Genomic DNA, 25072 nt, shown 5'->3' on the forward strand with positions numbered 1-25072 from the left:
GTTTGATACTAACTGCAGAGCTCAGTGGTACCTGCACACCCCAGCAACGTGCCCTGCAGGGCAATGCACTACCCTGCAGCCATGCACCACTGCCATGCACCACTGCCATGCACCACTGCCAGCCCTCCGAGCTCCAGCCCTGGGAACAACCGTGGGCTGGGGCACAGCCCAACACAAAGTGAAACAAATTGTGCCTCTATCTGCCAGAATCCGTGAGGAGAATCAGCTGCCTGTGTTTCACTCCCGGAACTGCTGTATCCACCTTTCACAGGGTGCCTCTGGCCAGCCCGGGAGCTCCGCACGTCCTGGCCTCCTCCCCGGTGTCCTCTGCTGGGGCTGGACGCTCTGTGCCTCAGGGACATGCTGGGACAGCGGGCTGCTGCTCCATGCTGCAACACAAACAGCAGAGACTGAACCTAGGCGCAGCAGAGACGGCTGGAAGCGCAGAAATGAGGAGCAAAAAAAATGTGCCGCAACAAAAAAGGGGTCCCGTTCCACTCAGCACCTTCCTAGGCCTTAGAACTGCCCCAGCTCACTCTTTCCAACCAGGAAGGGAGGGCAGGAATCTCACATTTGATGGTGAGCTCCTCACAGGAAGCCTGCTCAGAACATGGGGGGAATTCAGCCCCTCAGCAGTTCTGGCACTGGGCACTTTGCTCCTCATACAGCACAATTCACCCTGTCCCTCCAGCCACACAGCTCTTGAGAGGCACCTCTGACCACGAATGGGGACCCTGTGATCCACTGTGCCCCCAGAAATCAGAGCTGAGGGATGGCACTGTGACCCCTCCTCAGGAAAATGGGGACCCTGTGATCCAGCTGTGAGTCCAGGGATCAGGTGCCTCCTCAGCACCTCCAGCTGCAGCTCCAGCCCTCACCTCTTCCCCTTCTCTCTGCAGAAAAGACAGATTTTCTATCTCGCCTTTACAAGAGGGAATTCCCAGACAAAATCTCTTAACCCATTGGACAAGGAGGAAAGTCAGAAGACCAAGCACAAACATTTAAAACCCCCAGATGGAGCACTAAGGAAAGAAAACCTGCTCTCCTTTCAGGACACTGCAGCGTTTGGGCCAAACAACGGGTGTGCTAGAGGAGGCAGCCTGGCAGGTGTTTCCCTAAAACAATGCACAGCTCCAGGAGCAGCCCCTGTCCCCACAGCCTCCTCGGGGCACAGGGAGCTGAGTGGGACAGGTCTCGGCACCTCTGCTGCTCACAGTGACCCCGAGATGTGTCACAAAGTCTCTGCTCAAAGAAGCAGTCAGAGCTCTTCATTTCTCGGTCTCAAGGTTGTTTGTTGTTCCTTGTCTATAAAATTCTTTCTCCTGCCCTGCCCAGGTCCCTCCAGCAGGACAGTCAGAGGCACTCTGCCTGCCCCAGGGCAGTGTTACCTTTTTATACTAAAAACCACATGTGCAATATTTACAGTTACTGCCCAATACCCATCACCTGCGTTAGACAGGGAGCTGCTACTCTAAACCAATCCCAAAGTGCCAACATCACCCAGAAGATGGAGGCCAAGAAGAAGAAGAAGGAGAAAGGCTTGACATGCCCAGATCCCTCCATCTTGCCCCCTGAACCCCCATTCTAAAAATCCCAAAATCTGTTTTTCACCCTGTGATAAATTCACTATCATTCTACTTAATTTGTCGTGGCTTGCAGATCTTCATCTGAGGTTGGTAATTTGCTCCACGGGTCATAATCAAACCCAGAGGGGCATTTTGGGCTCTGTGAGTGCCAGGGTCTCTGAGCCCCCTGGCAGGGTCTGGGCTGCTCGGGACAGACAGAGGGATGTCCTGGCTCCTGACAGACAGGGCCCCCCAGCTGTCACCTGTGCCAGCCTGGGACGTGCCAGGGCTGCCCCTGCCCCTGTGCAGCTGTTTCTGTGCCAAGCCCCTGAGCACAGCCCTGAGGAGCTGGAGCTGGCTCCGTCCCTCACAGAGCTCCTCACAGGGAGCTGTGACCCCACGGGGATTCTTGTGGCCTCCTGGCCCTTCTGGAGAGCCACAGCTCAGTGTCTGGGAGGAACCCCAGTGGGTGTCCCTGGGTTTTCAGGGGCAAAGCAGACCTGAAGGTGCAGAGCCATGTGGCAGCCGGTCAGGACATGCACATCACAGCTCTGACCAGCAAGAAGAAACCAAACCCACTCCCAAGGAGAGTAATTCAACATTTCATGGAAGATATTAATTCATCAAACTGAATTTTTTTGGATGGGCAAAAGTCTTCCTGGTACTTTAGATATGACATGTTTGTTTTAAGGTGTTGTCTCCCAGCAGACAAGGCAGCGGGAGCAGCAGCACCCCTGCACCCCCTGACAGGGAAATGCCTGGTGAGATGCTGCCACGAGCTGCTGTGAAGCTCTGGGTGCTGTTCCCCTGTCCCTTCGCCCACAGGAGCTCCTGGCAGCGCTGCTCGCGGTGTTTGCCACCAGCAGGGAGCTGCTGGGCTCTGCCTGAGCAGGAACTTACCCATGGACAGCAGAGATGGCTGGAAAGGGCCCCAGAGCAGCCCTGGGAGGAGAACTCGGGGTGAGAGCTGTCCCTGCCCTGGCCACGCGTGCTGGGAGCCAGAACCCCCCTGTGCTGCCTGAGCCCCCAGCGTGGGCATTCTGCCCCCCTGCCCCGCTCAGGTGAGACCCCACCTGCAGGGAGGGGCCGTTCTGCCCCCCTGCCCCGCTCAGGTGAGACCCCACCTGCAGGGAGGGGCCGTTCTGCCCCCCTGCCCCGCTCAGGTGAGACCCCACCTGCAGGGAGGGGCCGTTCTGCCCCCCTGCCCCGCTCAGGTGAGACCCCACCTGCAGGGAGGGGCCGTTCTGCCCCCCTGCCCCGCTCAGGTGAGACCCCACCTGCAGGGAGGGGCCGTTCTGCCCCCCTGCCCCGCTCAGGTGAGACCCCACCTGCAGAGCTGCCTCCAGCGCTGAGGCCCAGCACAGGAAGGATGTGGAGCTGCTGCAGCCGGGCCAGAGCAGGCATCCTGTGTGATCAGAGGGCTGGAACACCTCTGCTGTGAGGAAAGGCTGACAGAGCTGGGATTGTTCAGGCTGGAGAAAGGAAGGCTTTGGAGAGACCTCAGAGCCCCTTCCAGCACCCAAAGGGAACTCACAAGACATGTGGGGACAGATTTCTAGCAGGGCCTGCAGTGACAGGACAAGGGATGATGGGTTCAGAGTAAAAGAGGCAGATTGCGACTACACATGAGCAAAAAGCAATGTACAACGAGGGTGGGGAGGCCCTGGCTCGGAGCAGCTGCGGTGCCCCAGCGCTGGCAGTGCCCAAGGCCAGCTTGGATGGGGTTTGGAGCAGCAGGGACAGTGGGAGTTGTCCCTTCCCATGGCAGGGGGCTGGGTTGGGTGGCCTTTAAAGCTCCCTGCCATCCCAAGCCACGCTGTGGTGCCGTGGTGTCCCCTCCTGTGTCTCCGTGACACATGCCCACCCTGTGCGGCCCCAGGTGGGGCAGGGCTGGTCCCTGGTCCCTGGTCCCTGGTCCCTGGTCCCTGGTCCCTGGTCCCTGCCCAGCCAGCCCAGCCCAGCCCAGAGGGTCAGCACAGCCCCGTGCTCCTGGCAGGGAGGGAAAGCTGAGCTCCTTCCTGACCAGCGTGGCCTGAGCTGCACCAGAGCCTCTCCTGGCACGGCGCAGCCTCTCTGCAGCAGAGCTCTTGAAGGTCAGCCAGGTCTGGGGAGGCACCAGCACAGAGCAGAACCCACCATCACCATCATCCCACAGAGCTCCTGGAGATGCTCCGGGGGATGCAGCCAGGGAGAGCTGAGCCACAGGAGCAGGGACAGAGCCGCCGTGGCACCCTGTGCTCACAGCACAGGGTGTGCGCGTGCAGGGAGCAAAGTTACCGCCAAAAGAAAAATGTAAACAAGAAAACAGAATAACAGGTTTACAGAATAAACAGGTTAACAGAATAACACCTCAGCAGTGTGGGGTGGTGGTTTTTGTGTTTTTTTTTTTTTTTTTTTTTTTTTTTTTTGGTTTTTTTTTTTAATTGTAGGGATTGTTTGTTTGTTTTGGTTTTGTTTGTTGGTTTTTTGCGCCTCTGGAGCTCAGCACTCTGGAGTATCCCCATGGCCTTCCTGGCACCCTCCACAGAGGAAAAACTCAAGTTCAGTTAAAAGCATTGCTGCTTTTCATTACTACCCGAGACTCAGATTTCTGCCTATAAACAAATGCTACCAGGAAAAAAAAAAACAAAAAACAAAAAACAAAAAAAAAAAAAAACCCAAAAAAACCAAAACAAGCAAGAAAAGAAAAAGGAAAAAGAAAAAAGAAAAAAGGAAAAAGAAAGAAGAAAGAAGAAAAAAGAAAGAAGAAAAAAGAAAGAAGAAAGAAGAAAAAAGAAAAAAAGAAAAAAAGAAAAAAGAAAAAAGAGAAAAAAAAAAGAAAAAAGAAAAATAAAAAAGAAAAATGAAAAAATAAAAAATAAAAAATAAAAAATAAAAAATAAAAAATAAAAAATAAAAAATAAAAAATAAAAAATAAAAAAATAAAAAATAAAAAAGACCCAAGCAAACAAAAAAAAACCTCAACCACACAAAAAACCCCTACAACCAGCCCCATGCTCTATCCAGCTGCTGTAAATCAAGAGCAGCCAGCAAGAGAATTTGGCCCTCGCCATCCCAGGCAGGCAGGAGAGATTCTGCACCTGCACTGTCCTCTCCCACTGTCCTGCACTGACCCTGGTGAGGTTTCACAGAGGCACCCTCTGGCCCCCAGAGAGCAGAATGAGCTCTGCAATGTGAGTTTCTGGGCACCAGAGACCCCAGGCAGCAAACAGAAGTGGTTTCAGCAGAGGCCACGCGTGCTGGGCTGGCTGGGGCACGAGGGGAGAGGCAGGAATAGCTTTGTGCAGGGCGCACACAAACCGGAGGAAACGATAGACAGAACGTTCAAGGTGGAAAGGAGGAAAATCAATACTTCCCTCTTGAGCAGCTTTCACCCCTAAAAATAGCGTGAGGTGGAAGTGTGTGAAGCCTTTCCTTCCCCCTGCAGCTCCGTCTCCCTGGACAAGGGCTGCCAGCACACAGGGCAGGTTTCCTCCTGCCCCCTGCCCCACAGCTCCTTCCCATGGAGCCCTCTGCAATGCCCCCAGGGCCTTCCCGGGACCCTCCACAGAGGAAAAACTCCAGTTCAGAGCAGTTCCTGCGCATGTGTCACTGGAGGAGATCCCAGCAGTGCTGGGAAGCAGCTTCGGCGCGGCCTTTTGGCAAATGTCAGGAAAGGAGGAACAGGACAAAGGGGAAAACACCTGCACTTCAGAAATATTGATTCAGGAATGTCATGCCACACACAGAGGCACATCAGAGGAGCCCAGAGCTTCTCCCCAGCTCTGGAAACACAGGCTGTCCACAAAGAGGGAGAGCCCAGAGCACTGAGCAGCATTAAGCACCCGCTCGACAGCAGATTGCTCAGCAAGAATTTAGAGGGTAATTCACTAAACCTTATGGGAGCGAAACCCAGGATACATCAGCCAGCAGCACACGTGGAAACCTGTGCCATCTGCCTGCTCCTGAGGGCTGAACCAGGCAGGGCAGAGGGTTTGCCACGTCCCTGCTGTCCCTCTCGTGCCCTTGGCCTTCCCACCCAGAGTGGCCCCAGAGGTTCCTCACTGGCCTGGCCAGGTCAGTTCACAGATGGGGGAAACGAGGCATGGGCCTCTCTAGCAGAGTCAGCTGGAATTGAAGCAGTGGGGGTTAAATGCTGCCTGCAGACTTCCAGATTTTGTGTCATTTCCAGCCTGGATTTCTCTCAGGTTGTACAACAGCTCTCCCAACATCTGTCTCTGCGCCTCCCTGCAGAGGGCCCCACTTGGGAGCAAGAACAGAATCACAGAAAGAGATAAAGTGAAGGAAATGGTTCACTGAGGGCTCCCTCTCCTACAGGATTGCCATTTCCGCCTCTGGATCTGCTGAATCTCCTGGGCCAGCAGCTCTGCTCCTCTGGAACAGAGCTCCGTGGCTAATGCAGAGCTAATGTTCCATTCCACAGCCCCTTCGGACCGCGCAGGCTCATCTCACACACCCCACCGGCGCCTCAGGTGCCACCAGGCCTGCCCGGGAGCAGAAACTTCAGGAAGCTTCCCAGGAATGGAGCAAACATGCCTGAGACAAGGAGCCAGAGGAGCTGAGAGCTGTCAGTAGCAACGCACGCTGCTCGGGAGACCAGAGCACCAAGCACACCTGGAACAGGTGACCTGGGCAGGTGCGATCCCAGTGCCCGGAGAGCCGTGTGAGCGCCACGAACAGCACCAGGCTGCTGTGGGCAGGGGTGTGAGCCCCCAGAGCTGCTGTGGGCAGGGGTACCAGCCCCCGGAGCTGCTGTGGGCAGGGGTGTGAGCCCCCAGAGCTGCTGTGGGCAGGGGTGTGAGCCCCCAGAGCTGCTGTGGGCAGGGGTGTGAGCCCCCAGAGCTGCTGTGGGCAGGGGTACCAGCCCCCGGAGCTGCTGTGGGCAGGGGTGTGAGCCCCCAGAGCTGCTGTGGGCAGGGGTACCAGCCCCCGGAGCTGCTGTGGGCAGGGGTACGAGCCCCCAGAGCTGCTGTGGGCAGGGGTACCAGCCCCCAGAGCTGCTGTGGGCAGGGGTACCAGCCCCCGGAGCTGCTGTGGGCAGGGGTACCAGCCCCCAGAGCTGCTGTGGGCAGGGGTACCAGCCCCCAGAGCTGCTTTGGGCAGGGGTACCAGCCCCCAGAGCTGCTGTGGGCAGGGGTACCAGCCCCCAGAGCTGCTGTGGGCAGGGGTACCAGCCCCCAGAACTGCTGTGGGCAGGGGTACCAGCCCCCAGAGCTGCTGTGGGCAGGGGTACCAGCCCCCAGAGCTGCTGTGGGCAGGGGTACCAGCCCCCAGAGCTGCTGTGGGCAGGGGTGCGAGCCCCAGCCCCGCCGGAGCCCTCCCTGCCCGTCGGCGCCGCTCCGGAGCTCCGAGCCCCGGCTGCCCACACGGAACCCCGACACCCGCGCGGGGAAATCGCCCTGCTCCTGCTCCCCCCAGCTCCGGCCAAACTTCTCGCACAATATTCTCCCCCATCTGGTTAAAGAGCCCAAAATCCTGGCTGTGAATCCAACAGCTGAGAATCGCGGGGAGGTTTTTGCTCGCGGATTTTGTTATTAGAGCGGGGCGCACGTGTGTGGTTTCCTCGCACCGATAAGGAAACCAGCCCACGGCTTTTGGGGCAGGATCGGACAGAAACCGCTAAATCATCGCCCAACGCGCGGAGAAGGGGACGGAGCTCGCGGCCCCGAACGGGACACGCGCGGAGGGAGCGGGACAGGGCGGCACCGGCGCCTCCCCGACGGCGCGCACCGGACCGGAGCGGAGCGGAGCGGACCCCGCGCCCACCCCGAGCGAGCCCCGTTACCTGCGGCCGGGAGCGCAGCGCTGCCGCGCCCGCGGGCACCGGCGGCTTCTCAATGACAGCGGCGGGGCCCGCCCCCGGGAGCCGCCCCCGGCCCGCCCCCGCCCCGCACCCCCGCACCTCGCACCGGGGGGCTCGGCCCGCATCCCCGCACCCCGCACCCCGCACCCCGCATCCCCGCACCCGCATCCCCGCATCCCGCACCCCGCACCCCGCATCCCGCACCCCGCATCCCCGCACCCCGCACCCCGCATCCCCGCATCCCCGCACCCGCATGCCCACACCCCGCATCCCGCACCCGCATCCCCGCACCCGCATGCCCACACCCCGCACCCCGCATCCCCGCACCCGCATCCCCGCACTCCGCATCCCGCACCCCGCATCCCCGCACCCGCATCCCCGCATCCCGCACCCCGCACCCCGCATCCCGCACCCCGCATCCCGCACCCCGCATCCCCGCACCCGCATGCCCACACCCCGCATCCCGCAGCCCGCATCCCCGCATCCCCGCACCCCGCACCCCGCACCCCGCATCCCGCACCCCGCATCCCCGCACCCGCATGCCCACACCCCGCATCCCGCAGCCCGCATCCCCGCATCCCCGCACCCCGCACCCCGCACCCCGCATCCCCGCACCCGCATCCCCGCATCCCCGCATCCCCGCACTCCGCATCCCGCACCCCGCATCCCGCACCCCGCATCCCCGCACCCGCATGCCCGCACCCCGCATCCCCGCACCCGCATGCCCACACCCCGCATCCCGCAGCCCGCATCCCCGCATCCCCGCACTCCGCATCCCGCACCCCGCATCCCCGCACCCGCATCCCCGCATCCCGCACCCCGCACCCCGCACCCCGCATCCCGCATCCCGCAGCCCGCATCCCCGCATCCCCGCACCCCGCATCCCCGCACCCCGCATCCCAAATCCCCGCATCCCGTGCCCGTGCTGATGGTCCCAAGCGTGTGCAGGGGTTGACCTCTACGGACAGATGTCATCCCCGGAATACGGGGCTGAGTCTCTCAGGGACAGCTGTGGACGGGATGTCCCTTGCTCCGAGTCCCCAGTTTGTGTTCCCAGCTCCCTCTGTGTCCCTGGGCTCCCCGGGCAGGGCTGGAGGGAGCGGGCGAGGCCGGGCGTTATTTGGGGTCCCACCTTGTCACCCCGGGCGTTATTTGGGGTCCCACCCTGTCACCCCGGGCGTTATTTGGGGTCCCACCTTGTCACCCCGGGCATTATTTGGGGTCCCGCTTGTTGTGCAGTGTGCGAGACAAAGGTGAAAGGACAGGCTTAGCAGGGAAAAGAGGGAGATAAGTGTGGCTGCCGGGGCTATGTCTTGCTTAGTCAGTTCTTGAATGATAAATCATTGGGGCAGGAATCCTGTCAGGGGAGGGAGTCCTGCAAGGGAGAGCAGGGTTACGAGTAGTGTTGCGTTCAGGGACGGAATGTTGTGCATGCAGTTACTGGGGTAGATGGCTTTAGGACTTTGATTGTCTTTAGGGTGAGGAAAACGGTTGCCGTTCTCACAGCGTACAGGTAAATTTTGAGGAGGGTGAGTTTAGCGTTGTAGATAATAACGATTGCTATTCAGCCTAGGTGGGAGATGGAAGAAAAGGCTACGATTTTTCGGATTTGTGTTTGGTTTAGTCCTATTCATCTTCCCAGGGCTGCTGAGAGGATAGAACAGCCGGGATCCCGCGTCGCCCCCAGCCGCCCGCTGCTCCCGGCGGTGCCAAGGGCACGGACAGACGGACACCCGCGGGACACGGAGCCCACATCCCGCGCTCAGCCGTTCCTTCCTGCCCTGGCACCTGCCCTGGCCGCCAAGGTGCCCTCCCTGCCCGCCTCAGCGCGGCTGCCCCGAGGCATCGATCGGGCGGCCCGGCAGCATCCCGGCCCCGCTGCCGCCGGCCGGGCTCCGGGCACAAACAGCACCGGGGCACGGGACGCGGCTCCTGCTGCCCTGCCCCTCTCCCAGGAACCGCTCCTCTCCCAAAACAGCTCGCCCGCAGAAATCGGGGTTATTTTTCTCCCCTGCTGACGTGAGAACTAAGTTTGGCACCTTTCACGAGCTGCGCTAGCCTGTGGTCGCTGAAATTGACAAAAAAATGGGGTTGAGGCCTGACATCTGAAATTAATGCAACATTAAACAGTGCTCAGAAAAAGGCTTTGCATCAGTTGCTGATTCATGCAGCTTCCCTGGGAAACTGCATCACATCTCCCCTCCCTCGTGGCCCTGGGTGATGTTTTCAAAGCCATCCACACAGGAAACAGATGCTTAATTAAAAAAAAAATAAAGCCCTGGTTGCTTGTCCTGGGGGTGAATACTGGTATCCACTAGCAAGAGACATCTGAAGCCTGTGCTGACCTACAAAACACGAAATTTGGGCCTGTGTGGGGTGGAGCTGGGCACTGGTTTCCTTGCCTCTGAGCAGTTGCAGTTCCAAAGGCGTGGGGAACAATAACTCAAAAAGTTACAGGACATTTTGTCTCCAAGCAGCATTCATCACCACTCACGCTCGGACCCTGTCACAGCTGCCCTGGGAAACATTTCAGAACTGCTTGGGAAGATACAGCTTGTGGCTGCCGACATGCCAAGCTCTGCCCATGCCGGATGGAACCTCTGGCAGCTCTCAGTTTGTGAGCTGAGCCTGCGGGCACACTCAGCTCCACGTCCTGCAGCCCGGATGACACCAATGGAATGACTGGGATTAAGGACCTGGGCAGGATTAAGGGCCTGGAAAGGATTAAGGGCCTGGGGAACTCTGCAGAGGTGCAGCTGTGAAGGAGGAAATCCCTCCACAGCTCACAGCAGAACACCAGCCCCTCTGGAGCCCCTCGTGCAGAGGTCCTGGGGCTCCCTGGCCTCTGTGCTCAGGGTTTTGGTGCCTTCAGGAGCAGCCCCAGCTCCAGGCACCTTTCCACGGGGGGAGGCTGCAGACAGGGCACAGCAGCACCCCTCTGCTCTGCTCTGCTGCATGCCCGAAGGGCTCTGGTTCTGCTCATCACCAAGCCCAGCACACAGAACCTGCTGAGGACACCACACAAATCTCGCCCACCCTCGGTGCTGGTGCAGCAGCTGCTGTGGTCACAGGTCACAGTTTCTGTGGGCTCACCTTTCCTCTTGTCTCTGTCCCTCCCTGGATCACAGGAAAATGGGTGAAAAGTCTGAAACATTTCCCTCGAGGCCTTGACATTGCTTTACAGCATCCTCTCTGATTTCCTGCCAAAGCCTCTGGGGGTTCTGGTTCCACCATCTGAGGGGTCCCCAGCCATGGGTGCAGCTCCACAAGGCAGGGCCACATTCACCTCTCCCGAGAGAAGAGGAAAGAGCAGGAAGGGAAGCTTTCCCCTGGAGTGCTGAGCAGCCCTTGGGACAACACAGCCCCAGGCCACAGCAGGACAGGGCACTCTGAGGGGTGCAAAACCCACTGGGGTGCGGGGACACCCCTGGGATGGCCCAGCTGAGAATTTATGGGTGAGTTAGAACAGCTGGCTTCAGGTGAGCTGGCTGGGGCTCACTGCAATGACACGACTGTCGCTGCTGGCCCTCCCAGAGATGAGAGAACGGAGCACTGACTGCGGTGATGAGCACTTCATCCGTGCACATCAGCAGAGCCCCAAGCCTCAGGGGGACCCAGGGCTGTCACTGGGGCCACGCGCCCCATCCAGCACCCCCAGTCCCACGGGGCTGGGGGCACCAGCCTGTCCTGGGCAGAGACACAGCCAGGGGCACAGGGCAAGCTGTGGGGCACGTCCAGGGCTCACTGCAGGAACTGAATGCAGGAAAATTTGGCATTGATGGTGTGACCATGGTCACAGGGGTTTTTGGATGAGGCAAGAGACGAGAATGTTGGCTCCATGTTCAGAGGGCTTGGTTTATTATTTTATGATATATATATTACATTATAACTATACTAAAAAGAAAAAGAAAGGAAAAGGTTTCTTCAGAAGGCTAGCTAAGCTAAGAATAGAAAAGAACGAATAACAAAGGCAGCTCTCTCAGACTCTGTCTGAGATATCTCCATCTTGATTGGCCATTAATTATAAACATCCACATGAGACCAATCCCAGATGCACCTGTTGCATTCCACAGCAGCAGATAACCATTGTTTGCATCTGTTGCTGAAACTTCTCAGCTTCAGCAGGAAAATCCCAGCCCAGCAGGGAGCATCCTGGGCCTGACACCACCCTGGGAGGCACCTGTGGGTGGCAGGAGCCGCCCGTGCCCCGGTGTGACAGCGCTGGAGCAAGGCCCTGGCACGGCTGGGCCATGGAGCCCCGGCGGTGGCAGCCCTGTGTCCCCTTGTCCATGTGCTCTCAGATAGGAAAGGCGAGTGTCACTGTCATATTTTCTGAAAAACCCCCTTGCCCAGGATTTTCTTCCGGGAAGCTGAGAAGCCTCAGTGAAACACAAAACAAATATTATCTCATTTGCTTCTCCTGTGTTTTGCTGCTTTGGAATGTGTTTGGAGATTGTTTATCCAACATGTGAATTGTTTTTAGTTAATGGCCAATCACCATCAGCTGTGTCGGACTCTGAGGAGTCAGTCATGAGTTTTTCATTAGCGTCTTGTTAAGCCTTCTGTCTGTATCCTTTCTCTGTTCTTTAGTAGAGTTTTAGTATAGCATTCTATGATATGATATGATATGATATGATATGATATGATATGATATGATATGATATAATATAATATAATATAATATAATATAATATAATATAATATAATATAATATAATATAATATAATATAATATAATATAATATAATATAATATAATATAATATAATATAATATAATATAATATAATATAACATAATACAACATAATACAACATAATACAGTATATCATATCATGTTATGTTACATTTTATATCATATCACATCATACCACATCCCATCATATGAAATATTCAAATAGCCTTCTAAGGACATGGAGTCAGATTCCCAGTTCCCTTGTCCTGGGCACAGGTGAGGCAGTTCCTGGGCAGTGCCAGGGGTGACGGGGAGCAGCTGGAGCCTCACCCTGAGCAGCGCTCACTCTGCCCTGCCCCGGTGTCCCCAGGCCTGGCAGGGACAGCGGGTGTGTGAGCAGCCTGCTGCTGGCCCAGCAGGAGCTGCTGGAGCTGCTTGCACAGCCAGTGGGCTCGCACAATGGCCATTCTCCACCGGCCACTGTCCCGGGGAAGCACACGGTGCTCATTCCCAAGGAGCCTGGCAAACATTAACCAAGAGGAACGGCAGGCTCACCCACCAGCCCGGTCAGGCCAGCTCAGCTCCACATTTGGAAATAACACCAGCTCCTCAAGTGCTCAGCTACAGCTCTGGGGTCTGTGACCCCCAGGAGACCCCTGGGACAGCAGAATCCATAAACAAAAGGAAGGGAACATAATGATTTTTGGGAAATGACTATCCTATGTATGCTTATTCCAGGAAAATAAATTAGTATGTCTGTAAGATATAGAATCCAAACAGGAGCATTTTCTGTGCTGCACATGCACGATATTCCAGAGGAGATGTCCCCTCGTGCATCTAACCAAATAAAGAAAGGCAGGTTGTTAATGCTCCATGCTGCCAGGGGTTGATCAGGTGATTTTGGTACCACCATGGCCACAGCTGTGGTGTGAGGCTCCAGCAGTGCTGACCACGCACGGGGCTGCCCGGCTGCCTCCTCCTCACAGCACTGCACGTTTGCAGGTCTCTGCAATCCATTTTCACATTCCTTGATGCTCCTTCCTATCCTTGTACTTCCTCGGTGCCCTCAGCCTCCCCACAGGGGAACTGCCTGCCTGTGTTTCTTCCCCACTGCTGTTGATGCCTTGCTCAGGCTGCCCTGGAACAGAGGCTGGATGGAGTTCCAGAATAGAGCAGGGATTTATTAAAAGGGTCTCCTCCATGGATGCACCTTGGGCAGCACCAGAGCACAGCCAGGGCCGCACCCAAGATGAACCAAAATGGCCCCAAAATGAACCCAAAATGGCCCCAAAATGCACGGCCGGGCACGGGGTCTCTGCCTGGGATCAGTTCTGCTCCATTTGCACCTTGCAGTTCATTGTCCCATTCCAGCTTTAGCCCCTGCAGTCCCACCCTGCTTGTTTTTCTCTCTCCAGCCCACGGTGTTTGTGCTCTTGGGCTAAGATTTGGATCATTTGTTCCCCAGCTGGAGCAGGAATTGTTTTGTCTCCCTGCTCTGTGCACAGAGCTCAGCATCTCATAATGTGAAACCCAGACCCACACACACTAAAGCAGCACAGAATCTGAGAAATATCAAAGCTAAAACCTGAGGCATCACTGTAATGTGGGATTTTTTAAAGATCTGTGTCTAATTCAGTGCTTCTGACAGCTTTACCTTGCTGTTATCAGAGCATTGTGTGCTGTGTCTGACAGAGCTGCTGAGCAGTTGTGCCCGTGCCCCTCTCTCCCTGTGCCAGTGGAGTCTGGCTCTCCTCACACCCCTGGGGAGGAGCAGCTGCCCCTGTGGCAGTGCCTGCACCTCCTGCCAGCTGCTCCTGGTGGTGCCAGGCTCTGGTCAGAGTGCTCAGGGCAGTGCCACACATGTAATCTTCCTGCAGCTCCAAGGAATGGAAGGGGAAATTCTCCTGTAATTATGGGACTGACTGCAGCTGAAGTGGTGATTGTGGTATGAACTGTCCAAGCTTTGGAGTGCAGACGTTTGAGGGAACTCGGGAAAGGTGCCACAAACACCCCAAGGACAGCTCAGGAAGGTGTCAAAACCCAAGGCAAGGTTTTCCCTGCCTTGCCAGTCACCTCACACCTGAGGGCTCTGGCCTATCCATGGGAGCACCTCCCGCAGGAAATGTTCCTCATCCCCCACCTCTCAAAGGGATGAACAGAATGGGGTGGTTCCAGTGGAGCAGCTTGTGGCCAGAACTGCCCAGTCCCTGTCCTGCAGAGCTGTACTGCTCCTTAGCAGCACTCCTGTCCCCTGCTGCTGTTCCTCTCCAGCCTGTGCTCAGTCCTGTGCCGTGTTTCACTCACATTCCCCCGTCTCCTCCCAGCCAAGCTCTGGCAAGCAGCCCCTCTCAGCCTGCTCCAGCAGAGAGTGAGGCTGGAGGAGCAGCAGGCACAAAGCGCACACGGAGACTCCCTGGTCCTGTGCCAGACTGGCTCGGGCCGTGCCAGTCTGCTCCTGCCAGCAGGGCAGGGGAGAGCCTGGCTCAGAGCGAGCGACGGGGCTGCTGCAGCTGGCACAGCCCTGCGCGTGTGTCACAGGGAGCCGAGCTGTCCCTGCCCCGGGGACGCTGCTGCAAAGCTCTTGGGAGGGCAGTGCTACACCTCCTGTGGCTGGGACGGGCTGTCCTGGCCTGGGATTGAACGTCCTGTCACTGCTGGGTGCTTTGGGAACGCTGCTCCTCTCGTGTCCCTGCTGGCTGTGGGTCCCTTGGGAATTGCTTTGGGAATTGCTTTGGGAACGCTGCTGCTCTGCTGTCACTGCTGGGTGCTTTGGGAACGCTGCTCCTCTCGTGTCCCTGCTGTCACTGCTGTCCCTGCTGGCTGTGGGTGCTTTGGGAACTCTGCTCCGCGGCCACCTGGCCGGGCCTGCAGCCAGGGGGGCAGGCTCAATTAGCTCAATTAGCCCTGTGATCAGGGGCACAGTGGGAGCAGCTGCTCTGGAATTGCCTCTGCTGAGCTGACAGAAATCCCTATTTCTCCCTGGCTGGCCGCAGGGCCCAGGCAGCTCGTGGGGATGCTGAGGGGAGGCACAGGGCTCTGCCTCTGCCCTGCCCCCCGTGTGGCCCTCGGGCAGCATTCCCTGTGCTCTGGGGGCTGCAGGTGCCACAGCTCCCCCAGGAAAGGCTGACCAGGGAGCTTGGGGCACTTTGAGCTCCAAGGAAAGCAGGTTTAACCCCAGCACACGGAGCTCCCTGCCAGGGCACAGCCAGGGGACAGTGCCAGGAGAAGGGACAAACTGCTGGGCACAGCGGGGCTGGGCACAGGGCAGGGCAGGGAGCCCCGGGCACAGCAGGGACAGAGCCAGCGTGGCGCTGGGCACTGACAGCAGCAGGGAGGGCACTGACTGCCCACAGAACCGGGCACTGCAGCGCCTTTGGTTGGTAAAACGGGTCAGTAGTGAGGGGTTTGCTTGTGCTGCATGTGTGGAATACACTGAGCACATGGGTTTACACAACCGAAATAAATACTTACTGTCTCTCTCCAGTGTGTAATTATTGGCTCGCTGCACGTTGGGAAACGAATCTGATTTTTGTGTACAGCCGTGGGATCCCGGTGCGTGCAGGTCTCTGGGAGAGCGTCAGCCCTGATCCAGCTCCAGGGCCTGAAGACAGCACAGCTACTGTCAGCATTGGGCTGCCTGATGGTTTGTGCTGTGCAGCATCTGTGGGCTGGGCAGAGCCTGCGGGAGCTGGGCTGGGCAGGCTGCCCAAGGGAACGCTGCCAGGGATGCCATCAACGCCCCCCGACATCCGCGGGGGCTGCCGGAGCACGGGCCGGGCTCTGCTCGGTGCTGCCAGTGCCAGCAGCAGCAGCAGCGGCCATGGAAGAAAGGGCAGCGAGGGGCAGGGCAGCGGGAGGGAGAACTTGTGTGCGTGGAGGGACGGCAGAGCCCTGGAACAGCTGCCCAGGGAGGGCCTGGAGTGTCCCTGTGTGGAGCCATCCCAGCCCCAGCCGGGCACCTTCCTGTGCCCCTGCCCCTCTGCCCTGCCTCCCCTCCCCTCCCCGGGCCTCACCCAGCTCCATCACTGTAATTAATTATCACAAACACAGCAGGACAGGGCCGTGGCACAGCTGCTCTCCCGTTTATTTCCATGGGGCTGTTGTTGGGCAGGGTGCAGGGCAGACTGGGCGCTCACACGGACGCGAGGTGAGCCGGGCAGCCGCAGCGCGGGGCGGACGGGGGCTCTGTTCACGGCACAGCGAGCGCTCCGTCACGGCCGGGACTCCCCCGCGGGCCCGCCCGCGCTGCCGGTGCCGAGGGGACACCCCCGGGAGCCGTGCGGCGCCGCTCCCGCCGCAGTGCCCGGGGAAAGCAGCCGCAGGCCATCCCGCCGGTCCCGAGGGCTCATATACTGTCCAGCTTCTTCAGGATGAACGGAGCTGCGGAGAAAACATCGCCGAGTGGGGCGCGGCCCGCGCCGAGACTGCTGCGGGACGGTGCCGCAGCTCAGACACCGCGCCCGACGTGAGACACCCCCCGGGCGGCCCCGGCACGGCACCGGGAGCGCGGGGCCGGGATATGCGGGGAACGCCTGGCCGGGATATCCCCGGGAACAGGGCCCAGAACACCCCCGAGCTGGGGCCCGGCGCATCCCGGGAGCGCGGGGCCGGGATGTCCTCGGCGACGGGGGCCCAGGACACCTCCGAAGCTCAGGCCCAGCGCATCCCGGGAACGAGAGCCCAGAGGCCGGGCCCGGCGCACGCCCGGGCCGCGCCACCCGCTGTCACTCACTGATCCGCAGCAGTGCGACGTAGATGACGAAGTTGCGGACGGAGGCGAGCACGTCGCGGCGCATCTTGCGGCGCAGCTCCTCGGGGTCCATCTTGGGCCCCAGCCCCTCGATGCGGAACATCCCGGCCCCGCTCCCGCTCCCGCTCCCGGCCCCGGCCCCGCTCCCGACCCGGCCCCGGCGCCGCTGGCGGCCACGCGCGGCGGGAACACGTCACCAGACGCGCCGCGCCTCGCGCGACCCCGGCGGCCGCGTGCGTGTGGACGCCGCTGGCGCGCCGAAATGGCGTCACTTCCGGTCGGGCGTGAGGGGAGAGGGACAGGGATGGGGACAGAGGGACGGCGACAGGGAGGGGGACAAGGGACAGGGATGAGGACAAGGGACAGGGACGGGACAGAAGGACAGGGATGGGGACAGGGACAGAGGGACAGCGACAGGGAGGGGGACAAGGGACCGGGATGAGGACAAGGGACAGGGACAGGGACGGGACAGAAGGACAGGGATGGGGACAAGGGACACGGAACAGAGGGACAGGGATGGGGACAGAGGGACAAGGAGGGGGACAGGGAACAGAGAGACCAGGGATGGGGACAAAAGCAGAGACAGGGAGCGGGACCGGGATGGGGACAAGGACAGGGACAGCCACAGGGACCGGGACAAGGAACAGTGACAGGGCCAAGACACAAAACCAGGCATGGGGACAGCTCAATCTGTGGCGTGTCGCGGGCACGAGCAGAGGCTGTCAGCACCCAAATCCCCCTGCCCCGGCAGCCGGGGGCTCCGGGGCTCGGGAAAGGAGGTTCAGCCCCAGGCCCGGGCGGGCAGCGAGCTCACAGCATGCCCAGCCTGGGCAGAGCCGGCCCGGCTCCCCGGGGCTGCCCTGGGGCACACGGAGCTCCCTGCCAGGGCACAGCCAGGGGACAGTGCCAGGAGAAGGGACAAACTGCTGGGCACAGCGGGGCTGGGCACAGGGCAGGGCAGGGAGCCCCGGGCACAGCAGGGACAGAGCCAGCGTGGCGCTGGGCACTGACAGCAGCAGGGAGGGCACTGACTGCCCACAGAACTGGGCAGCAGTTCTGCAGCGCCTTTGGTTGGTAAAACGGGTCAGTAGTGAGGGGTTTGCTTGTGCTGCATGTGTGGGTTTGCCACCCAGCAAAACTGAACTAAAAACCTGTAAATAAACCAAATACCTCGATTTTGGGGGGAAGGACCTGGACTGGGACAGGGGTAGGCCTGGCTGTGTGTGAAAGGCCATGTCACACACAGCACTGAGAATAACAGGATCCCAGGGGATTTGGGGCAGAAATGTCCCTCTGGAGCTCCCAGCCCAGCCCTGGCCAGGCAGGGTGCCCTGGTGCATGCCACAGGAAGGTGCCCGGCTGGGGCTGGGATGGCTCCACACAGGGACACTCCAGGCCCTCCCTGGGCAGCTGTTCCAGGGCTCTGCCGTCCCTCCACGCACACAAGTTCTCCCTCCCGCTGCCCTGCCCCTCGCTGCCCTTTCTTCGATGGCCGCTGCTGCTGCTGCTGGCACTGGCAGCACCGAGCAGAGCCCGGCCCGTGCTCCGGCAGCCCCTGCGATGTCGGGGGGCGTTGATGGCATCCCTGGCAGCGTTCCCTTGGGCAGCCTGCCCAGCCCAGCTCCCGCAGGCTCTGCCCAGCCCACAGATGCTGCACAGCCCAAACCATCAGGCAGCCCAATGCTGACAGTAGCTGTGCTGTCTTCAGGCCCTGGAGCTGGATCAGGGCTGACGCTCTCCCAGAGACCTGCACGCACCGGGATCCCACGGCTGTACACAAAAATGTGTGTGCAGGTGGGGCAGGGTGGGGCTGTGCCAGCTCTGGTGGCCCAGGAGCCGCCAGGATCTGCCCTTGGCTCACGGGCCAGGGGTCCTGAAGTGCAGCTCAGCTTTGGGCACTGGGTGATAATTTGGGAGCAGAGCCGCGTCCCTTGGAGGCTCCCTGCCTGCAGCCTCAGGTGCCTGCTGCATCCGGGCAGGTTATCCATCTGCAGAGGCTCTGCATTCCCTGGGAAATGAGATCCAGGGCATTCCTGAGCTCAGCTGACCTGGAGGCTGCAGGGAGGAACAGGCTTCTCCCCCTGCTGTCTCAGAAGGGGGATTTCCTTGTGCTCTGGCCCAGGAATGTCCCTGCCAGGGCTGGTGCTGGGGACAGTGCTGACAGCAGGGCCAGGGCTCTGAGGCGAGGCTGTGCTGGATGTGCTGTGGCACACGCTGACCTTGGGGAGAGGATGTCACACTACACACTGGTGTCCAGCACAGCCCCAGACCCCTGTGAGATCCACATGGGATGCCCAGGCCCTCATGCCCCTCAGAGAAGCTCCTTCTGTGCCTTGGTGTGCCCAGGAACGATCCAGCCATCCCAGTTTGGTGCAGCTCTCTGATTTTCCAGCACTAGGCAGGTGTCCCTTCACAAACTCTTCCTACTGTCACCCACAGTGGTGTGTCCCTGCCTTACAGGTGGCTCTGCTGAGGGTGCCCTCCCGGGGCAGGCCGTGTCACTGCTGTCACACTGCTGGATGAGCAGCGAGGGAAGAGCAGAGGTGTCTGAGCTCCAGGAGCAGCATGGCCTTGCCAGAACCTCAGGGAATGGGGCACACAGGGGGAGGAGACCCTCCCAGTGCCACGGGAGTGCTGTGTCCCCCGAGGGACAGGGGATGCTGCCAGGAGAGACCAGAGCTGTGGCTCGTGGCCACGATTCCAGGTGGCCAGGAGGGCCCAGGGCTGTGCCAGGAGCACAGGGCAGTGACTGTCCCTGGGCTGGCCCTGCCCAGGCTCCGTCTCCAGGGCTGGGTCCAGCTCGGGCCCCTCTGAGGGGCTGCAGAGCGTCCAGGGAACGGAGCTGGGAAGGGAATGGAGCCCAGGAGGGGCTGAGGGAGCTGGGAAGGGGCTCAGGTGGAGAACAGGAGGCTCAGGGGGCCCTTGTGGCTCTGCACAGCTCCTGACAATGCTGCCAGATGAAGCATGGATTGCACCTGGTGGGTTAATACAATGGTCTTTTAGGGAAATCATTAGACTATGGAAGTGCACAATCCAAAGCACAATAAACATTAACCAAGGAAAGGCGTGCGAAGCTGCACTCCACTGATTCCAAGCCTCACCGAGTACTGAGCTAGGCCAGCTCTGCCAGCCTTTCTCCTCTGGGCACAGCAGCACCAGCGCACCGAGTGCTCAGAACAGCTGGGGGGGCACTGGCCAGAGACACCCCGGGACAGGACGGCACGTGTGCCATCGGGGCCACCAGAGACACCCCGCGACAGGACGACACGTGTGCCATCGGGGCCACCAGAGACACCCCGGGACAGGACGGCACGTGTGCCATCGGGGCCACCAGAGACACCCCGGGACAGGAGCAGAGGGAACGGCCTCAGGCTGGGCCAGGGCAGCTCCGGGTGGGCACAGCAGGAATTTCCCCATGGAAAGGGGGCTCGGGAGCTGCCTTGGCACTGCCCGGGGGGGCTTGGAGTGCCCAGCCCTGCAGGTGGCACTCAGAGCTCTGCGCTGGGGACAGGGTGGGGATGGGGCACAGCTGGGACCCCACGGCCTGGGGGGGAATTTTCCAACCTGGATGAGCCTGTGGGAGCTGTGGCCAGGGGGAAATGCTGTGCTGGGGTTACCGTGCCTGGTGACACCCCGGGACATGCACAGCCCTCAGCTCAGTGAGGTGTGGAAGAATAGCTACGTGGCAAAAACCACATAAACATACTCTAAATAGCCAACCAAGAATTGGAAAAGTACCAGAGCCAGCCAATCTGAGTCCCTGCAGCTGCAGGGACACTGTGGCCTTCAGCATAGCTGTATGACGGTAACAAGGGGCTGTGGTTGAGAGAGAGACACGTGAGAAAAAGATGTAAGATATAAAGAATGAGGAAGTAAGAGAGGAGCTGGTAATTATGGTATAACCAATAGACTGCTTGGCTTACAGAATATGTATGAGCTTGTTACTTGTTGTGCATGAATGTCTGATGCCCCCATCAATAAACGAAGCTTGCTGAGCTCATATTGAGCGTCCCACTTGTCCCTGGCCACCACAGTGAGGGGTGACACCACCCTGTCCCCATGCAGAGCCCTGCCCCATCCCTGCCCCAGGGCAGCTGTGGTGCCACTGGCAGCACTGGGAGCTGCTGGGATGGACTGGGACTGGGCTCTGGGCCGTGGTAACATCATCCTGGAGTCCTGGATCACACTCAAAGCCTGCAGAGGGCACAAGGCTGTACTGGGAGGCACTGGTCCATACTGGAAAGGAGAGGTTTGGGCTCTGCTGGGAGCAACAGTGGAAGAAATAACTGCAAAAGTGGGGAAAAAAGTATCAAAGAACAAGGGAAAAGGGCAAAACCAGGGCACAAATGGGCAATAAGTGGTGAGAAAAACCCTGAAAATGGGGAAACTACCCCAGTAAAATGGTGAGATGGGGCAGAAACCAGTGGTGTGGGCACAGCCAGCAGCATCCCAGTGCGGGCCCAGCGCTCCCAGTCCAATACTGGTCTGCACCACAGGTGCTGTGGCACAATCCCAGTGAGGGCTGCCAGAGTCCCAGTACGTGCTCAGTGCCTCCAACACACCACCAGCACCCCCAGCACAGTGCTAGTGAGCCACAGCTCTTCAGGCAGGCTCCCAGTGTGACACCACCACGACCCACAGTCAGACCCTGATCCTGACGTGATCCCCAGTGTTCCCAGTATGGCCCCAGTGCTCCCAGCACAGAGCCAGCCTCAGGCTGCAGCTCTCCCCAGGCGGGCCACAAGTACATTCCCAGTGTTTCCAGCATGGCTCCCAGTGTGGTCCTGTGGCTCCGAGAGCAGCTCCAGGGCACGCCCCAGCACAGGCCCCAGAGCTCCCAGTGCTCCCAGGGCACTCCCAGTGCTGTCCCAGTGTTCCCAGTACAGCCCAATAAACATTTTTTAGTCCCCAAACACTCAAAATTCCCCCCAGACACGATGTCACCATCCTGCCATTGCCTTTATTGGTGGGTGGGTGCAGGGGGTCACAAGATCAGGCCCCCCCCAGTGAACTCCATTCGCTGCCAAGAGAGGGGAGAGAGGAACAGGTGAGTGGGGGGCCCTGGGGGTCCGACCCAGCACCCCCTGAGTCTGTGGGCTGTCCCTGCCACCCCTGAGTGTGCAGGGTGACCCCAGAACCCCCTGACTCCGTGCAGTGTCCCCAGCACTCCCAACTCTCCAGGCTGTCCCCAGCACCCCTGACTGTGCAGGGTGACCCCAGAACCCCCTGACTCTGTCCTCAGAACCCCCTGACTGTGTGAGGTGACCCCAGAACCCCTGACTGTGTGCAGTGTCCCCATCACTCCCGACTCTCCAGGCTGTCCCCAGCACCCCCGAGTGTGCAGGGTGACCCCAGCAGGGTGTTCCCCCACCACCCCTGATTCTCCAGGTGTCCCCAGCACCCGTCTCACCTGCGGAGGGGTGACAAAGGCCAGCCAGTCGGAGGGGCGAGTGGGCAGCAGCCCCATGGCCTGGCACTTGTAGAGGGCCAGCGCCAGCCCCAGCCCGTTGCCCACCAGGAACACGAGCCCCTGCAGCGCCCGCCGGCTGGAGCTCTCCAGGGCCTTCAGGGCTGGGAACACAGTGGGGCCCCTCAGTGACACCCACGGTGCTGCTGGCACGGGGGGCAGGGGGTGGGCAGCACCACGGGGGAGTGCTGGCCACAGGGGAATGGTGTGGGGGTCACTGTGGGGCTGTGGGAGACATCTGGCCATCCAGGGGGCTGTGGGGACACCACAGGGATGCGGGGACACCACGGGGGCTGTGGCACCTCTGGGGACTGCGGGGACACCCAGAGGACTGCAGGGACTCCATGGGGACTGTGGGACACCCAGGGCAGTGCAGGGACACCCGGGGGCTGTGGGCACACCCAGGGGATTGAGGGACACCCAGGGGGCTGTGGCACATTCAGAGGGCTGTGGGGACACCCAGGGACACCCAGGGCTGTCCCCACACTGGGGCTGCACTCACTGGCAGACAGGGACATGAGGGCCTGCAGCGGGCGCCAGCCCATCATGCAGACCATCATGGCCGGGAAGATGGAGATGGTGTTGCCGGCCATGTACATGATGAACAGGTTCATGGGGATCTGCTTCAGCGGCGCCAGAGCCACGTCCCAGCAGCGCTGCAAACACAGAGGGCCATGGCGGGGCATCCGGACAGGGCATTTGGGGGATCCCAGGGTGGGCAGGGGGACTCGGCATTCGGGGGGCCAGGGTGGGTACGGGGAGCCGGCATTTGGGGGACCGCAGGGCAGGGAGCACCCGTCTCGCGTGCCCGGGGCTGGGGGACCCGCACGGCCGGGGCAGGAGAGGGACGCGGGGCAAGGACCACCCCCACGGGGAGCCGAGGGGTGGGGACCCACGGATGGCCTGAGGCACGGAGCGGCCCCCAGAGCTGTCCGCGGCGTCGGGCACCAGGGAGCAACGCTGGGGACGCGGGGAACTCGGCCCAGGGCTGCCCGGTGGGGTGGGAGTGAGGGGAACCCGGGCTAGGGAGCGGTCCCACAGAGGTGCCCGGGCTCTGTGGGGACACGGAACAGTCCCCCAAGCCCCGCGGAGTGCCGGCCGTCCCCCGCTCCCTCCCTCACACCTTCTCCATGAGGATCTTGTCGCTCTCGTGGACGCCGCCCTCCCCCAGCTGCCGGTCAGCGAAGCCGAGCGGGCCGCGGCCCTCGGCGGCTCCGCGGGGCCTGCGGACAGCGGGGCGGGTGAGGGGCCGCTCGGGTTCCGGGGGTGTCCCGGGTGTGTCCCGGGCGCGTCCCGACTGCCCCGGGCGTCCCCCCGGCCTCACCGAGCCCCCGGCGCCGACCCCAGGTCCAGGGCCCACTTGAAGCGCCGGCCCCGCAGCGCCGCCGCTGCCGCCGCCATCGCTGCGCCGCGTCACGGGGACACCGCCTGTGACGTCATCACCGGGCGACAGGGACACGCCCCCTGCCACAGACCGACAGACACACGGACAGAGTCACGGACAGACACTGGCACACAATGACAGACACACACACAGACAGACAGACACTGACAGACAGACACACGGACAGACACTGGCACACAATGACAGACACACACACACACAGACAGACACACGGACAGAGTCACGGACAGACACTGGCACACAATGACAGACACACACACACACAGACAGACACTGACAGACAGACACACGGACAGAGTCACGGACAGACACTGGCACACAATGACAGACACACACACACACACACAGACACTGACAGACAGACACACGGACAGTCACGGACAGACACTGGCACACAATGACAGACACACACACACAGACAGACACTGACAGACAGACACACGGACAGAGTCACGGACAGACACTGGCACACAATGACAGACACACACACACAGACAGACACTGACAGACAGACACACGGACAGTCACGGACAGACACTGGCACACAATGACAGACACACACACACAGACAGACACTGACAGACAGACACACGGACAGTCACGGACAGACACTGGCACACAATGACAGACACACACACACACAGACAGACACTGACAGACAGACACACGGACAGAGTCACGGACAGACACTGGCACACAATGACAGACACACACACACACAGACAGACACTGACAGACAGACACACGGACAGACACTGGCACACAATGACAGACACACACACACACAGACAGACACTGACAGACAGACACACGGACAGACACTGGCACACAATGACAGACACACACACACACAGAGACAGACACTGACAGACAGAGACACACAGCCCTTTCCCCACACGGACAAACAGACACAGACAGACAGAGAGACAGACAGCCCCTTCCCCACACACACAGACAGACTCACACAGATAGATGGAGCCCCTTCCCCCACACAGACACTGACACACAGAGCCCCTTCCCCCCACACACAGACAGACGCACAGAGCCCCTTCCCCACAGACAGACACACAGACATACACAGCCCCTTCTCCACACAGACAAACACACACAGCGCCCCACCCCGTGTCTCGTTTCTGCCCCCGCTCTTCCAGCTCGCTCCCCCGTGATCCCTGAGGGTTTATCCTAGTGGGGGAGCCATGCTTTCCTGGGGGGGGGGGGTCTCTTTTAGTTTTGGTTAGTGTGTACAATTATTTTTATTTGTTAGGGCTTGCCACCTCCGTCACGGCCCCATCTCTCAACTCTCACAGCTGCCCCGGTGCAGCCCGTGGGGGAGCCCAGAGCCCACTGAACCCTGATATTGCCCCCATTATTGCCCCTACACCCTCGTATTGCCCCCATACCCCCAGTGAT

General features: G+C 60.1%; 2 protein-coding genes across 2 annotated transcripts; both read right to left on the reverse strand.

Moving 5' to 3' along the window:
- Window positions 1–16094: 16094 nt before the first annotated feature.
- Window positions 16095–16956, reverse strand: TOMM5 (translocase of outer mitochondrial membrane 5). The gene is made up of 2 exons (XM_059492606.1): window positions 16773–16956; window positions 16095–16420 (listed from the first exon to the last, which is right to left on the reverse strand). The coding sequence occupies exons 1-2, from the start codon at window positions 16891–16893 to the stop codon at window positions 16386–16388; spliced, it is 156 nt and encodes a 51-aa protein (XP_059348589.1). The 5' UTR covers window positions 16894–16956; the 3' UTR covers window positions 16095–16385.
- A 4774-nt stretch (window positions 16957–21730) lies between these two features.
- On the reverse strand, window positions 21731–23695 carry EMC4 (ER membrane protein complex subunit 4). Its single transcript, XM_059492572.1, has 5 exons — window positions 23582–23695; window positions 23381–23480; window positions 22760–22913; window positions 22201–22361; window positions 21731–21810 (listed from the first exon to the last, which is right to left on the reverse strand). The coding sequence occupies exons 1-5, from the start codon at window positions 23656–23658 to the stop codon at window positions 21775–21777; spliced, it is 528 nt and encodes a 175-aa protein (XP_059348555.1). The 5' UTR covers window positions 23659–23695; the 3' UTR covers window positions 21731–21774.
- Between the last annotated feature and the right edge of the window lie 1377 nt (window positions 23696–25072).

Source organism: Ammospiza nelsoni, chromosome Z, assembly GCF_027579445.1.
Source record: "Ammospiza nelsoni isolate bAmmNel1 chromosome Z, bAmmNel1.pri, whole genome shotgun sequence".
Classification (NCBI taxonomy): domain Eukaryota; kingdom Metazoa; phylum Chordata; class Aves; order Passeriformes; family Passerellidae; genus Ammospiza; species Ammospiza nelsoni.

Excerpts from the sequence above, each read along its gene's own strand:
- TOMM5 (XM_059492606.1), bottom strand. The coding sequence starts at position 16,893 with ATGTTCCGCATCGAGGGGCTGGGGCCCAAGATGGACCCCGAGGAGCTG. Across the intron at positions 16,421-16,772 it reads CGTCGCACTGCTGCGGATCA|CTCCGTTCATCCTGAAGAAG; the intron begins GTGAGTGACAGC and ends TTTTCTCCGCAG.
- EMC4 (XM_059492572.1), bottom strand. The coding sequence starts at position 23,658 with ATGGCGGCGGCAGCGGCGGCGCTGCGGGGCCGGCGCTTCAAGTGGGCC. Across the intron at positions 23,481-23,581 it reads GGGTCGGCGCCGGGGGCTCG|GCCCCGCGGAGCCGCCGAGG; the intron begins GTGAGGCCGGGG and ends CGCTGTCCGCAG. Across the intron at positions 21,811-22,200 it reads CCTTTGTCACCCCTCCGCAG|CGAATGGAGTTCACTGGGGG; the intron begins GTGAGACGGGTG and ends CTCTCTTGGCAG.